Source organism: Pseudonaja textilis, chromosome 2 (genome assembly GCF_049901715.1).
Source record: "Pseudonaja textilis isolate UNSWEBS1 chromosome 2, rPseTex1.2, whole genome shotgun sequence".
Lineage (NCBI taxonomy): Eukaryota > Metazoa > Chordata > Lepidosauria > Squamata > Elapidae > Pseudonaja > Pseudonaja textilis.
Window position 1 is genome coordinate 157790238 of NC_141991.1, and position 17715 is coordinate 157807952.

General features: G+C 37.3%; 1 protein-coding gene across 8 annotated transcripts in view; it reads right to left on the reverse strand.

Annotated features, from left to right (window-relative positions):
* SIDT1 (SID1 transmembrane family member 1) overlaps nucleotides 1-17715 on the reverse strand; it is a 65970-nt gene that overhangs the window by 36809 nt on the left and 11446 nt on the right. For 5 of the 8 annotated variants that reach the window (XM_087926184.1, XM_087926183.1, XM_087926181.1 and 2 more), the window contains 7 exons: nucleotides 14177-14222; nucleotides 8171-8272; nucleotides 6439-6522; nucleotides 3925-4018; nucleotides 3118-3189; nucleotides 2555-2648; nucleotides 329-366 (listed from right to left, as the gene is read on the reverse strand). In XM_087926184.1, the coding sequence (XP_087782310.1) occupies nucleotides 329-366; nucleotides 2555-2648; nucleotides 3118-3189; nucleotides 3925-4018; nucleotides 6439-6522; nucleotides 8171-8272; nucleotides 14177-14222 (530 nt within the window). The remainder of the gene's footprint in view (nucleotides 1-328; nucleotides 367-2554; nucleotides 2649-3117; nucleotides 3190-3924; nucleotides 4019-6438; nucleotides 6523-8170; nucleotides 8273-14176; nucleotides 14223-17715) is intronic. The other 3 variants (XM_087926185.1, XM_087926182.1, XM_087926179.1) reach the window with 1 other exon arrangement.

The following is a 17715-nucleotide window of genomic DNA, read 5'->3' on the forward strand; positions in this document are numbered from 1 at the left end:
CAACCACACGGCTTAATGATGAGACAGAGAAAAGATGGAAAAAGAATCAATTTGATGAGGATTCCAGATTTTATTTCAGAAACTGCATGAAAGTTAGGAAATAACTGAATTTAAAGATAAACATTCATATCTATAGTCACTAATCTGCACTTTCTCTAGGAAGTTGGCTCCTTCAAGGCATCAACTCACAGCAATGATGGTACAGAGCTTAACAGTTCCCCTAACAAAACATATTTTGACATTTAGGTCCACATGGAAGACTGAACTTAATAACTCACGACATGTCTTCCAACTCTACAATTGCAACACAATATATTAGCATAATTACCACCATTAAGTCCTCCTATTGATGTTTTCCTATGAAATCTGAAATCAAGCACAAATATAAACATATAGATGTCATCAATGTCTCTAAATAGTAAGAGGCAACTATTTATCATAAAATTATAACTTTTATATAATAGTTATTTTAAAAATTGGCAAGATCATTTTGAATTGGGTGAAACTATTGACCATTTTCATTGTAAAACACCGCTGCTAAGAAATCAACAGCTACTTTGGCACAAAAGTTCAAGAACATATCCTGCATAATTTGGATTTATAAAAAGATTTCAAGCATCTGATACTGTTTGATTATTAGATTTATTATCTTGGAAAAAGGTAATTGCAAAAAGCCTTTGCTAACATATAAACTGTTTTGTTTTTGGGTTACATGATTTTTTGTTACATATTAATTCTAATTATCATCAGGTGATTATGAATAGGAGTATTTTTTGCTATGAAATGCAAAAGAATACATGTCAAGGATGCCATTTATGTTCATCTATATTTAGTTTGGTTTTGGAACCATTGATACTTTGAATAAATCAATGTGATGACATTCTAATGGAACACTATATGATAATGTATGAATGTAATCTATTATATGCAGATAATATTTTGAGTCTTTTAAATTCTGTATCATATTTTGTAGAGATTTTTCAACATATGGTAAATATTCAGAATATATAACAAATAATAATGACAAAATGACAAAAATATATTTTTTAAATTCAGTGCTGACACTCTTACATAACTTATTATGTAATAATTTATTCCCAATAAAGTATTTCTTAATTGACATGAATATTTCAAATTGTTTCACCCTGGTGAAAGTTGAGCTAGAGAGATCGATGAAATTAACCCTGAGTTTGGGGGATGAGTAAATGTAGTGAAAATGATATAGCTTCTACATTCACATTTGAGAGTTATGCCTACATTGGTTCAATTTAAATAGTTTTTAAAACTTAACTGGATCTTAAAAAGGAAAGAATAAATATTCAAGATGATTTCAAAAATACATCCTTCACAAGAAAATTGTGATTTTACTTTTCCTGATTTTAAGACATACCAAGACTGCATTAGAATGAAATTATTGGATACATCTTAAATATGTTTCATTGTGGTCTCATGTTAAGATATGTTATTAAATATCTTTAAAGTTCCTGTATGTTCTTAGAGCTAATTATAATAGAATTTTTATGATGTTTCCAGTATTTAATGTAGTTTGACATGTATGGGCCTTTCTAGGTAAGAAATTAAAATCTGATTTTCATTATCATAAAAAATATACTCATTGGAATAATGTTTATTTAGAAATGCAGGAAAAGACTTTGGATTTTTTATTTTTTGAAAAATGTTTTTAAACTAATTAAAGACTTTTTAATTAATTAATGTAAGAATATTTTCAAACATTTAAAAAAGTACCCCAAAATAAACTGCCAAATTACAATATCCTCAATTGAGTCATTTGTTATGTTCCTTATTTGGCACTGAAGTGGAATTTTTATCTGTACTAGACAAAGTTTTGACCAACAACGTGTTTACCTAGACTAAACCAACAATTCAGTATTATAAGGAAATTAAACACTAGTATTCAAATAAATTTCAATACTATATAGGTAGTATGGAGTACAGAATTAGTATATGTATATAAGAAAACCAAAGCTTTAAGAAATGCAAAATTAAATATTTTATTATTTAAAAACTCAATCAAATCAAATCTTTGGGACATATTGAACTCTTCTTATTGGCTGTCCCTTTTTCTATGCTGGAGATGCAATAAATATGAAGGGACATTACTGAATATGCTTTTATGTCTAATGGTAATTCCTTTTTGGCTAGAGATGAATACTGTGGTGAACCACGTTGTTGGAAGGAAATTAACATTCAAAGATGTACCACGTATGGTCCAGACAAACAGTTTATTATTTCTGTGGCAGACATTAAGTAATTTGAATGCTTGTAGATATGGAAGAAGGACCATCAGAAAACCCATTTTGTCTCTCTACTGTATTATAAAAGCAGTCACATTAATGATATTGTTATTGTGCTAATGTCATCACAACCTTTCATCTACATACAGTACAAGACTTTCTTAATTAGTCTATTGTAATTTTTCATAATCCAAAGCAGGTGTTGTGCCTTGATCATATGTTATACCATCACACAGCCCTAAACACTTTAGTAAATGGAAACATGCTTTATTATAAATAGTGTTAAATGGTCTATGTACCTGATGTACTGCACAAATCCAACCACTAGCGCACCCAGGTAGAAGGAGAAGAAAGTCAGAAAACTGAAAAGGATGGCATGTATATAAACAGTGCCTAGGAAAAAGACACAAGCATATACCATTAGTAGTGAAAAAATTATAGCTCACTCCTCTGCTACCATGTTGTTCGCTCCTCCAATTTCATGCATAAATGGTAAATGCTCACTTCTTCCTCTTACTCTATGCAATCCTCAACATTATTCTCCACTTGGAAGATAGATTTGTAAGGTAACTTGCAATCAAGACTTAGACATCTGTTCTATTCTGTGGTTCTAAGAAAAAACATTTCTTCAAAATCCAGTATTTGTACTGGAATGAAAATCTGTGCCAAATAGGATTACAGCAAATTGAAGAATGAGAGAATCAAATAACCAGTTAGCACATGCTAGTGTGCAAACTCATAATATTACCAGAGTATGTTATGCCTTACTTTGTACTATTTTAATAAAACTGTAACTGTAATGATAGTAGAGGTTCATTGGTTTTTGTTAACTTTAGGAAAATACAGAATTATGTTTCAAGACCTTTAACTGAAGGTAACACTGTCATTTCAAGATGCTTCATTCGTTGAAGGTTCCATGTGTAGTTAGTCTTTCCTGAAAAGGAGAAACATAATACATACGTGCATGTACATACATATGATTTGATCATGCAAAAAGTTTGCAGGTCATGAGAACTGTACTAGACCATGGCTTCCAGAAAGAAAGAAATCAAAATAGTTGAGAATTCTTGAATGGAAAGAGGGAAGAGAGACAGTGAAGTGGAGGGAGAACATACATTTGCACTTCCTATTACACTTCCTATTCTGGAAGGAAAGCCTTTAGAGGCTGCTAATTGAGATTTAAGTATCTCAAGGTAGAGTTCCCAGCTAAATGGCCTTTCCTCTATCCTAAATAAGAGGAAGCCACCTTAGCAGGCCCAAAGGTTCCCCATTACTGCCATAGAGATTTGTGTAGGTCACGCTCTGTTCCTGAATTAGAAAGATAAAAAACTGAGCCACGACTCCTTATATTGTGAAGGCATCTTGACTAACACCGTCTTACATGACCAGATCAGCATGAAAGGTAGTCAGAGCAGAAGACACTGCATTTAAAGTGACAGCTTGAGTGGCCTCACTATTTCATACTTCAGTCAGTGTGTCTTCATAGAAGGGTGCCCATCTGGAAACTCTTGCTTCCATTTCCCAGAACCTAGTTTGACTTCTTTCAAGGAAATTAAATATATGTCTCATTGTGATTGCCATAACAGTCTAGGTCTAGGATAACTACAATCCAAAACAGAAACTCTGAGAGACAGTATTCTTCTGGCCTTCTTGATCATAACTCACCTACCTTGAATGGAGGGTGGTATTGAACTGCCACAGGTATAGTCCTCTGGCTTTATGACAAATACAACAAAAAACTGTTTGCTTGGGAAGTCCTTTTTCTGTGCGATACAAAAAAACAATAATTTGTAATGCTGTTAGACAACTATAGTTAGGAAAGATAATTGAGCAGTGAGGGAGGGGAGGAACAGGAGACATTGATCTCCCAAATAAGTCCTGGTCTTCATATTCTCCACTTGTCTTCTTTAAAAACAGCAAATTTTAATCCTTCTAGAAGGTATTGAAATAAAAGCAATTATTCTGCTCTTTCACTGTTGTGAAGTCAGTTTTTTAAAAAGATCTAGGCAATAAATGAAATCATAGCAGAGACTGACATACACAATGCCCAGAGAAAGGAAATCCTTTTATTTTGTTATAAAGACTTTTCTTGCGAAAGAGGAAATCATTAGGTAGAAATTATTCAGAATTCCAAAGGTTTAGCATGCAGTAGCTATGTTTGGCCAGTAGTGAGTCTAAAACAACATAAGAAGTAAAAAAAGGAGTCTACTTCTAAGCTAGTTCTTATAATACAAAATGAAAGATTTCTTATATTTAAAAAAATAAAATAAAATCCTGTCAATATGTACAGATAAACCAACATCAACATATATTATTATGCACATTGCAAAAGCAGGTCCACAAATGTGACAAACATGCAAGATGTGCCCATTATTTATTATGCCCATGTATTATGGCACAAAAATCATGTGTCACAAATATTCTTTGCAGAGTTGACTAGATCCATATGAAATCAAGTGACCTTAACCCTAACAAATGTATCTTTCCTGGACAAGCAATACTGTACCTTCTTTAAATTGCCTATAATGTAAGCAAAATGGAAAGAAGCCTAAGAAGATTGCAAAATTCTTATCAATGGTCATGGCTGATGCGCTTTCACATTGTTTCAGGTTTTTAATGTAATTTAATGCATTTTTTAAAAAAAAAGATGCAATATTCATTGTATTTTGGATTTATGATTGTTGATAACTGAACATAAGCAAATCAATAACATTATTTCAGTTAGGATTCTTACTGTAATATATATATAGTAACAACAGCTGCATATCTTACACAGCTCCTACCCATTGAAAGATCTGGCTCACTACCAATGCCTTTCTTTTGCTGTGTTAGATGGAAGATGAAAGAAAGATCTTCTTCCAAGAACATCTGTGCTTTCAAGATGCCACCAACCATGTCATGGAATGAAGTCTTCTGCCTTGGGCTACATTAGGCTAGAAGACCTCCCAAGTCCCTTCCAGCCTGTCCTCCTTTCCTGCCCATTTTACACAACCATTTGTATTTTCCCAGGCCATACTGACTTATTGTATGTGCTCCCCGAGTGTAATTCTCTCTTAATGTAACGTTGCCATGTTTGCATTGCATAGTGTGTAAAATTTGCCAGGTAGTCAGTGCCAGCTAAGCTAATCAGTCGTAATTATTATCCTGCTATTTCTTGGTTATTCAGTTCTATAACTTCTCGCCACAACTGAATTTTAATGAGTTTTTTTCCTTTAAATGTTTTTGCAATTGTAGTATATTTTATTCAGCAGTTAATTTTAATTAAATTTTCATTTTAGTTTAGAGGTTTTTTTGTAGTTCTTAATTTTATAAACATTTTAAGCTTTTATTTTGCCATCTTTTAACTTTATCTTTTAATACTAATTGCTATCTTTTAACTCACTATCTTCACAGATTGTTTTCAAGACATACAGTAGCTGTTAATTTCATAATGTCTACATTTTTACTTTATGCTAGTAGAAGACCACAATAAACTACTGTATAACTAAACATTTAAAATACAATTGGAGTTAAGATCTTATTACAGAAAAGAGGGTCTCGAGCTTCCAAGAGGTTTAAGTTACCTATTTTGACCCTAATTCTTTTCTAAAGAAGGAAATCATGATCCTGAAAAGGGCTATTTATGCTTTCAAAAATTGGAACACCTGGTGTCTTCTGGAGCTGCCAAAGAGGTCTAGGGGGCCATGATGCTTCCCTCAACATTTTCTCAAAACTCCAAATATGCTTCTTGACCCAAGATTATCGGCTATCTCTGGTTTAGTGACCATGCTCTCACTAGTACTCCTAATGAAAATTAACTCCTTGAGACTTCTCAACTGTTTGCAGGTATGTTTTTGTGTGCGCGCATAGCATCGACATATTCAAATTCAAGGAAACGTACAATATTCTGATATGTTTTTCCTTACATTTGATTCCTTCTCCCTCCCTTTGTTGGACTTGTCCCACATTACTCAATCATTCCTTATCTGCCTGCAGTCAACTTCTCCTGGCCTAGTATTGCCTGTCCTCTATTATGCTTGCCAGCTTCCCCATGCTCTTCTCCCTAAATATGGACAGATGTTCCCAGCCAAGCTTCTACCTTCCAAAATGTCTCTATCCATCCACATTATTGACTGCAAATTGGTTTAGTTGGTCCCCTCCAACAAAAGCAGATTGACTGCAGTAGACAGCACCACCCACTCACCTGCACAGTGAGGGCTGCCTGCTTTGTCATGGATTGGTAAACTCCATTAAATTCCACGTTATAATCCAAATCATAAACTGGACACTGCAACAGATGAAAAAGCTGATTAGAGAGCTACCTCTGCTTGTGTATATTTGATTATTGGAATTGATTCCTGGCAGGACTTCCCGATTCTCTCCTTCTCTCGATCACAGTTCAGAAGAGGGCCATTCAAACTGTTTCAAACTTTCAGTTTATTCCCATGTTTCATTACACCACAGAGCAATTCAGTTGCTCCCTGTTGGAGCCACTTTGAGCTTGCTTAATTTGTATACCATTTTTAAAAAATGTTTCTGCCTAGAAGAAAGAAATATTAAAGAACACATGGTACTATTATACACCACCTTTATCAAAATGGAAGATGACCTTGAATTTCAAAGAACCCTTCTCCCAAAATGAATACTAGAGAAGAAACAAATGACACACACAAAACTCCTGTGCAATGGGCAGGTTTCCCACTTTCTCAGCATAGGGTTGCCAAATTCAGGTAAACCACCTGCAGAAATGCCAACCATCCCTATAAACAAGTAACAATAAATAAATAAACAAACAAATAAGATAAGGAGTTCTACACTTGTGAGTGTACGCACACCCAAACAAACTCACATAAAAGCCATACTCTAGAAAACAATTGAGCCTACACAAGGAACTCTCTGCACATACTCACACAAATATGCATGTATCCACAAACATTGCTCTCCCTCCAAGCAGCAGAAACAGGGAAAAGAAAAGGTGAGATGGGGATGAAGCTAAGGGTTATCTGACCTGGGAAATGGGGAAAAGGAACAAACATGGGAAGGGAAGAAGGAAATGAATAGGGGAGGAATGAAAAAAATACCTTCTACACAGAAAGAATGACGGTAATAAGGTAGTATCATTTCTGCCTTATGGAAAAGGGGGACAATACAAGTTTGGGCCATGCAGAGTCTGTGTCTCCATCCCACGTTTGTACGGCTGCCACTCTCAATAAGGCAGAAACAGCTTTTCCTCCTAAACAGCACCTGCCTCTTCTTTGTGAGACACTTCGAAAGTAAAACAAGACTGTTTTATCATCACTGCTCTTGTTCATTATTACTGGAAGTTAGTAATGTCACTAACAAAAACAATGCCCTCCCTTCCTCCTCAGCCAATTTGTCAGTCCTCTGAGAAAAGTCGAGTCAGGAAACAGCCTCTACAATGGCTACTGGAACTCTGTTGCAAGGTGTAATAACACAATCTTGAAATCCCGACAAGGGTTTCTCTCTGTCCTTCTCTTTATACCCAAGAAAATCAAGGTGGGACAATCTTGAGCTTCTTTCTCACGGTCTCCTTTCTTTCATAGCTAAGCAGATGTTAATGTAACCCTTCCTTGAATTCCTTTTTCAGGGTTATCTCTGCATGCCTCTTCTCTGAACTGGATATTTGTCTTCTTTGGATAAAGGTTGCCAAGAAATTAATCAGTTTTCAGTCGAACTATTTTTCTCTCTGTGTCCTAAGTGAACACAAACAATTTTGGGAGGATTCAGGCTTGGAATCTACCTGCTTTGAAGGCACCTCAGATCTGTCTGAGCTGCCCAATTTGGCTCAGAATGCAGGAATGCTCCAAATCTGATTCACACCACATTAAATATTACAACTGAGCAGCAACAGTACCATAAGCAAAGACAAACACTGCCAATATTCAAGTAGCCTATCATAAACTAGCAGGACTTACCACAATATCTTGGATGGAGACCACAGAGCAGGGATAGATTGTCTTAGAAATCACTCTGACAATGACAGAATCCACATCAGGAGGGAACTGGTACAAAAAGTACTATGAAGGGAGAAAATATGTTTATGATCCTATCTGCTATAAGGATAATCTTTAAGTATGAGTGAGACCCATTTATCCAGGATAGTCATGCTGATGCCATCATGCCTTCTGAGTCTCTACCTGACTTGCCCTGTTGAGTGGTAACATTTAAAGTAGAGCTCCACCTGGGTTTATTTAAATGGGAGTAAGGATCTCCACATAATTAATCAGCATTAAACTCAAACCCCAACCAAAAATTAATCCCATAAATATGATCAATAAATAATCCCTCAACCAATAGCAGCACAAATTCCAGAGTGACTATCAGCCACCAGAGACCCTATGAAAATGTATATTATGTATGAGAAGGATGCTAAATGAAGCAAGTTTTTCAGCTACTGGCCACTCAGGGAACTGCTCTCACATCCACACAATACAACAATTTCACCACAGTAAACCAAACTTTGGGCTGGTTAGTGCCTGGTTGGAAGAGTTCCAGTTTGTGAATATATAATTGCTTAACTTTAATCTAAAGGGAAATTAATCTTTAATCTAAAGGGAAATTAAGAAATTAAGAATAAAATAAAAATTATTATATCTCTAATGGCTTGGAAGAGATGACAAAGCTTTTACTTAATGAAGGAAATGTCTATGAGGATTCTCAGTCTGTTCTGACCAAGGCTTCCTGAGACCGTAATTAAGCACACGCTTAGTTAAAATAACTCTTGTTTTTCATTCCCAGCCGGTAATGAGTCCCAAACAATCCCTTCAAGATAAGCACCCACCTTTCTCTCCTTTGAATTGCTGCCAACAGCTAGAGTGCCAAATGAATTATAAAAAAAACAATGGAAGTACAAAGTCCACACAGAGCTTCAAGGATTAATCCGAACAGAACAAATGACATTGCTTCCTACAAAGATTTATTTACCTTTGCCTGTCCTTTATACCTTATGGGAGGGGCAATCACCTCCAAGCCTTACTCCTGAGTCACCCTTTTTGTCTCAGCTGCTCTTGCCTTCTAGCAGCTCTGCGCACACACGCACTGGGAACAGGCTCCCCTTGTTCCTCAGCCTCGCTGCTGCCAGACTCTGAAGGCTCCGGAATCAGCACCCCATTCCCAGATGGTCCTGGCCCCATCTCTGCATCGGATGCAGACCCTCGTCTGCATCCTCTCCAGACTCCCAGACTGATCCCCATTCTTCCCCACTGTCCGATTCCACTGCCGTCTGCACAGGCTGCCGGCGAACCAGAACACAGTCATCCAGGTCATGGTTGACAATAGGGCAAGCCAGGCACAGACTGAGATGCATGGTGGCATCAGCATGACTATCTCAGGTAACTGGGGCTCCCCTTATATTTAAAGATTTAAAGAACTTCAGAACTGAAGAAGCAAAACATCTTCAAGGAAAAACAAAGTCACCTGCCTTTTGAAAAGCACCTTTGGGGTAATTAAGGAAATGCCTTCCTGTTTTCCACCATACCTTTATAATGCTCAGTGCTCTTCTGGCACAGTTATCAAAGCTTCCCCACCTCACTTTAACTGCTGAATGCCTATTTTTTCCCTTTTGGTAAAATGAACTGATTTTTTCCAGAACCTCCTAATTACAGATAGTCCTCAACATATAACCAGAACTGGGATCAGAATTTCCATTGCTAAGCAAGGTGGTTGTTAAGTGAGTCATGCCCAATTCTATGGCCTTTTTTGCCACAATTGTTAAGCAAATCAGGTATCTTTGGGGGTACAAAACCAAGGACCAAATCAGCCTTGTAAGGCATTCTAAGGACCCAAAATGGCCCACTTTCATTTTATTGATTTTTATTTTCATACTGGATTTTACTATTCTCATTTTTAAAATATTTAGTTGGGGAAATAACTCACAATTAAAAGCCTACTATTCCCATCAGGCCGTTCGTAAAAACATTTAGTGATCACTATCTGAAGGCTTCCCACAGCAAAGTCAATGGAGGAGGCTGGATTCACTTAATGACCATATTAACTGCACTGATTTGCTTAACAATTGTGGCAAAAAAGGCCATAGAATTGGGCATGACTCACTTAACAACCACCTTGCTTAGCAATGGAAATTCTGATCCCAGTTCTGGTTATATGTTGAGGACTATCTGTAATTAGGAGGTTCTGGAAAAAATCAGTTCATTTTACCAAAAGGGAAAAAATAGGCATTCAGTTTCCCCTTTTTTTTGAAGGGATGGCAATGCGGCAACCTTTTAACAGGTGAGTGAGGCCAGATATTGCTGGAAACTGAATGAGCAGAGGATAAGCACAAACTAAGATGGGGGATGAAGGCAAAGAAGCCCATAAGTGTCCCCTGCCAGGCCAAACCCTGCTCCTCTGCTTTTTATTGTCAAGGAAATACACCTTCAGCATTGCCTCTAGAAGCTTTCTGATTTGATAATTACCACACAATATACTGAAGGTTTGGAAACCATTGCCTCTGAAGAATGGTTTAAAAAGTCTACTTATATTTAACCTTCAAAAGAAATAACTGAAGGAGAAATGACACCAGTTTGCAAATATTTGAAGGGCTAACACACCCATCAAATATTGCTGTCTACTGCTATTGTAAGCAAATATTGCTATCTCTCTTGCCTCAAGGGCAGGACCAGAATCAAGAGGGTAATATTACAAGGAAGTTGGTATAGGCCAGGCAGAGGAAGAACTTCCTGATCACAGCAGCTGCCAGCTAATAGAAGAGGATGCCATATATAGGGGAAAGTTATTTTCTGTTGGAGATCTTCAGAGGTGAAATAGTTGTTTGTCAAAAGTGCTCTTCCTGAAAGTGTACTAAGCAGAGGGTTGCACTAGTTGACTTCTAAAGTCACTTCCAATTCTATGATTTGATTACTTAGTTCAAGCTCAACTCCATGCTCAGTGTAGAAATTCAAATTAAAATATGGACAGATGCCTATCCAAGTTTTACTTCTGCTGAACGGAAGGAAGGAGTAGAAGGAAGTCCTTCTATGCCTGAGTAATTGATTATACTATCAAGTGGAATTCACTTTTTTGGCTTGCATTGTGGGATTACATGGCACACAACATGGCCTTCCTCTAAGAAACATTTTACTTAGTTATCTGTGCCCTTACATCTCCTGTTTTAAGGCTTAAACCTACCATTTCTTTCTAATTCTGCCTTAGGCACAAAGCCCACAGGGTGACCTTGGGCCACTCACTTTCTCTCACCCTTAGGAAGGAGAAAATGGGAAACTACTTCCGAAAAAACCTTGCCAAAAAATCAGCAGGGACTAGTCAAGGCAGAATCTCAAGTGACTTGAACAGAAGGAAAAAAAATGCAGTTTACTATGCAGCTTTCCTTTCAGTCACATCACATTGGTGAAAATCAGAAAAAATCTGGTTGCAGCTTTTCTTACTGACAAAATTTTGTTAAAAGACAGAAGCTGCTCACTTCATCAGGCATATAGACAGAGTAGGGTTTAAATTAGGGTGATATGTTAAAATATTTTTATTGAGACTCTCTAGTAGGTGATAGTCTACATAGTATGTAGATTGCAGGGGTGCTTCACTTTAAAAAAATATATTTCATATTGTTTTCATTGGTTAAAAAAATGATGTCTGTTTCTGCCAATTTTTTGGTATATTTTGTAGATTTCTACTCCATCCATTTGGATTATCCTAGTCCTGATCCTAATGTCCACCTATTGACCATTTGTTACCAGACTATCCCTGCTCTCCTACAAAAGACTGACTTGTCTCCCCCCAGAGAGGGTCTGATGGTACAACAGTGGTGGGATTTATCTACAGGGGGGATGTGTCTGCCTACCGAGATGAGGTGGACTGGTTGCTTTCGTGGTGTGGAGACAAAAACTTGGTCCTCAACACCAATAAGACCAAGGAGCTTATAGTGGATTATAGAAGGAACAGATCAGACATCCAGCCCTTGCTTATCAATGGAGACTGAGTGAAGCAAGTGGCCAGTTTTAAGTTGCTGGGTGTTACCCTAAAAGAAGACCTGACCTGGGATGCTCACATTGCAGCCCTGGTCAAAAGGGCCCAGCAGAGATTATACTACCTGAGACTTCTCAGAAACAACAACTGAATGAAAAACTGCTGGTGACCTTCTACCACTACACCATAGAGAACATTTTAACATACGGCACCTCTGTAATGGTTTGCCAATTGCACAGTGGCAGATAGGACAGCACTCCAGAGGGTTAATGTCATTGCCCAGAAGATCATTGGTTGCCCTCTCCCCTCTTTGGAAGAGCTTTATAGCTCCTGCTGCCTTAAGAAAGTTCAAAACATTCTCAAAGACCTATCTCATCTTGGGAACACTTTTTTTTAACTATTACCATCTGGCAGACGGTACAGAATAATAAAAACAAGGACAAATAGGCTGAAAAACAGCTTCTATCCCAGGGCAGTAGCTCTTTTGAATTCTGCTGTATAGTGCAGTGTTGGTGTGGTGTTGGGTATTTTCGGTTCAATGTGTGAAGGGTGAAGGATGTGTGTTTGTGTTTATTTTCATGGTCATGGTCATGATGTGCCCTGAAGATTGTGTTTGATTTCGTTGTACGAGGTGCAATGACAATAAAGGTAAACTAAATTAAATTACGCTGCTGAATGACTCTAGCTACCTGTCAAAACCATCTCCTATTCGCAACAGTTTTGCCTATTTATTTAGCTATTACATATTTTATCGATGTTTATTTATTTTTATGGAATTGCAGTACTGGAAATTTGGAAAACTTATATTGTTGCTGATTTCCACTGTTAGATTTTCCCTGTATGTTTCAGTGGGACATTATGGGTCAGAAGCTGCACTGGATAAGCAAGACATCATGCAGAAAGGACCTTTCTTTCAAAAACTAATAGCATTTAAAGAATGAAAAAGTGTAGTAGAAACCACATTTCCATTATGTCTTATATTTCTGATTCACTTTATTAAAGAATGCTGTTTTGAAATTATATTTTTTGCTATTTTAATGTTTCTGTTGTTCTACAAACAAGGGTAATAGGATAAATTAGATGTGGATAATATATGCCAGGTTGGTTTCTTCATCCCTGAGGAAATCATTATTGGCATCTCTTTTATCGTCAACTGATGTAATGATCAGAGACTGATTGCCAATACAACCTGGATCTTAAAGAGATTTAACGTATTTATTCAATTTTGTTATCAGGTTCATGCAGCTTCTAATACTAATACTGCAAGATCAAACCAATGAACCTTGTTCTTCCCTGGCTTAAATATCCACACCTGAGTACTGTAGAGGACCTTGTTGAGTTAGCATTGATGTCATCCAGCATCAGATACCCAGATACTAGTATAGCATTTATCTAGATTGGAGTATTAGAGTTGCCATTATATATAGGCATTCCATGTCCTCCAGGGGAGATTTATCTAGTTTGGACTCAAGAATCCAAGAAGACAGAAGAGAGATTTTATCAATTTACACATGCCTCTCTGCCCATTATATAGAGGTAGTTAGTAATGCCAAAGTCCTACACAGATATTGACTTAAATGAAGAAGAGCTGCTTTTGTACCTTCTTGGACTCTTCTCTTCATCCTGTCATTAAGAGCTGCCCATTACTGTATATAGTAATGTACAGCATGGCATGAATGCAATTTCATTTCAGTGCCTATGAATAACATTGTACAGTTGGCAGCAATAGTGACTTCCTTCCAGTATGAAGATCTGGCTATTTATACAAACATTTGTGTCTTACTGGAGGCTTTAATCTATGTATAAGCATTGATTTTATAATGTTGAGGCTTTTTTATTAATAGCTGTTTAATTTGGCTCCATTCTGCCCTACAATTTGTAATATAGGGCAAATACGTCCAATTGTAATAAATAGCCAAAAATAATATTCTAACACCTTGGATTTAAATTAAACTTTGAAAAGATGGTATTTATCATTACCATATATAATTATTATCACTTACCTGTGGCTGAGAGGGGCTGGCAGTGAATGTAAAAGTAGTGTCCATGCTGCGAAAAAAAGGAAATGTGTCCAGATATTAAGATAAAATATGAAACATACAGGTAAGATAGCAGTTAGAAACTGTAGGGTAAGAACTTCATTAGATATCCACAGCTAGGTTCATTTTTCCAAATTAGCTTCACCCATGTGACTGATGAATATGAATATAGATGATTTTAGAATACGCAAAAACCCTAATGATGAATATCTTGTATACATTATAGAGTTCAAATATTTGGTTCTCTCTCTTTATAAGGAAAACACAGTGAAGTTCCAGAAGGACACCTGTTTTTGCCGTATCAATTAGACTAAGGCTTTTGATTGTGTAGAACGCAACAAATGGACAGCCTTTGAAAACTGTGAACTCGGCTACTTTCTATGCCTATTGAAGTATGATGATCAGGAAGCAACAGTTAGAAGAGAATACAGAGCAAGTAAGGCAAGATTGGAAAAGGAGCATGTCTAGGTTGTACATTGTCTATTTATTAGCTTATTTGCAGACCATATCATGTGAAATGTTAGACTAGAAGAACAGGAATTAAAACTCTGGGACAAAATTCAACAACATCTGATATGCAGATATGCTATGCTGATAGTAATAAAAACAGATGACAGAAGATAGACTTAATTCAATGCAAATAGGGAAAGTTGAAGCACTAACATCTTTATCTTCCTAGACTCAAAAATTCACAGGGAAGATGACTTTAACCATGGAACAGATTTATATTACTTGGGCATATCTACACAAAATACAGTACTAAACAACAGAAACCCCACAGCGACAATCAAAGTAGATACTGTCGCAGCCATAGGTTTCCAAATATAACACATGGCTGTAAAAGCTGGATCATTAAAAAAATGAACAAAGAAAAATTGATGCTTTGAATATTGATACTAGAAAAAAAATTTTGGGAATACCTTGAACCACAAAGAGCAAATTATTCAATACCAGATGAAACCAGATTGCTTTCCCCAAACTCTAGCCATGAAGCTAAATACTTTGGATACATGATGCAAGGGTAGGAGTTATCAGAGAAGATCCTGATACTTGAAAAAACAAAGATAATTGAAAAGGAGACCAAAAGTAGACATGGTTATTAGATACTTTCACTGATGACACATCATTATTTCACAAAGAACCTGAAGTTGCTTAAATCATCAACAGTATATAAAAAATAGAGGATTAAAAAAATTAATCTACAGAAAAAATAATAACAAAAGGATTTTGATACAGAGGGAAGATTTGGAGGGAATATAAAATCACTGCCGCAGTGCACCATGCGGACATAAGCCATCGTAACAGCAGATATGCACTTGTGGATTTTACCTAGTAATTCTCAAGTGCATTAAAATAATACAAATACCTAAAAATAAAGCATAAGCAACAACACTTGTCTTAAACCTTTTCTTCAAACACTTGCAAAACAGTACCATAGTATCAAACTACCCTGAAAAAAATTATTCTGTCTACTTGCAACTGTAAAGAGGTCATAGGATGAAAAAAAATTAATGTGTTTATTTATTTATTTATCTGTCATATTTAAGAACTTCCATCTCACTCTTAGAGGGACTCTGGATTGTTTTCCTTTAAAGCTACAAGGAATCCATTAATTTTTTTTAAAAAATGTATCATATTTATTTGATGCAAAACAAGTTCCTCCTCTGCGGATAATGACTTCTTCTATTGTCCTGAATATGAAGTGTTGAAAACAAAGAACAGAGAACATAGAATAACAGAGTTGGAAGGAACCTTGGAGGTCTTCTAGTGCTTGAGCAGGAGACCCTGTACCTTTTCAGATACCATTCCAGGTTCTTTTTCAAAGCCTCCAGTGATAGAGCACCCACAACTTCTGAAAGCAAGCTGTTCCATTGATTGATTGCTCTCAGGAAAATTTCTCCTTAGTTGCTTGTCTCCTTGGTTACTTTCCAACCATTGTTGTCTTGCCTTCTGGTACTTTGAAAAATAGTTTGACTCATTTGTATTTGTAGGAGACACTCAAATATTGGAATCCTGCTATCACACCCAATTCCTGTAACTGTTCTTCATAAGTTTTAGTCTCCCGCCCACTAATCATTCTTGTTGCTCTTCTCTGCACTCTTTCCAGATTCTTAACATCTTTTCTATATTGTGGTGACCAGAACTGGATACAGTATTCCAAGTGTGGTCTTACTAAGGCTTTGTAAAGCGGTACTAGAACTTCACAAGATCTTGATCCTAACCCTCTATTAATGCAGTCCAGGATCGCATTCACTTTTTTTGGCTGCTGCCGCACATTATTGGCTGGCTCATATTTAAGTGATTGTCCACTAGGACTCCAAGATCCATCTCACAGTTACTGGCATCTGCCAAGTTTCACCTATCCTATACCTATACAGTTGGCTTTCTTGCCTAAGTGTAAAACCTTACTTTTATCTATGTTAAATTTCATTTTAGGGGCCAGTGTTAAAGTCTGTAAAGATATTTTTGGATGTTGAGCTTGTCTTCTGGGTGTTGGCTATTTTTGACAGCTGAGTATCCTCTGCAGATTTAATGGATTCCCCTTCTATTCCCTCATCTAGACCGTCGATATTGAGGAGTACTGAATCAAAAAAATACTGGGATACCCCACTACTTACTTCTCTCCATGTATATTTAGTTCTTCCTGTGAGTGGCATGGTGCAGTTCGTGTTTGCACAGTGTGATGTGCTTGGGTGGACCGGTGTGTTCTTGTTTGGCCTACCTGGGGGTCAACGGTGAGAACGAGATGAGTTTCCATTATAACACCCCAGCTCTCGCTGCGACCGTCTGTCATTGGTGAGGCGATGGACATCGTTCTCATCGTTGTGGGCTTCCTCCGCTTCCACCTCTTCGGAATGGACTGGGAACGATGCTAGCTTGGCACTCTGGGCCCTGAATTTCGGTGTGGCTGAGTTCGTTGCTTAGCTCGGCTGCTAGGGCCTCCTCTACTACGCTGGGCCATGCGAGGTTGAGGTCTTTTTAGCTAGCAGTCGCCTGTAGGTTGAGATCCTTGACCCCACAAACTAATTGATCGAGGAGCATGTCCTCCAGGTATGTTCCAAACATCGCAGTGCAGGGCTGCTGTTCTGAGGGCGGCCATATATTGATTGATGGTCTCCTTACTTGATTGCTTCCTCATACGGGCGTGAACCTCCTGGCGATTTGTGAAGGCCTGGGAGCGTAGTGGTTAGTGAGGATCTCAAGCAACTTCGGACCACGGAACGCTTTTTCAATTCTCTCGGCGCTACGAGGGCTGCGGCGGTATAAGTAACGGTGGCTCCGCAGTAGATTAGGAAATAGGATTTTTTCCGATGCTCTCCCGCATCCGCCAGGCCGACCGCATCGATGTAATGATTGAAACGGTTCTTATACGATTCCCACTTCTCTTCGTCTGGTTTAAACGCTGGAAATACTGGGTTGGAACTCATGGTGCTGGAACGGCTGGGCTACCTGCGGAAAAATCTCTCTGGGACTACGTAGCGCTCGTGAGTTACCAGTGATAT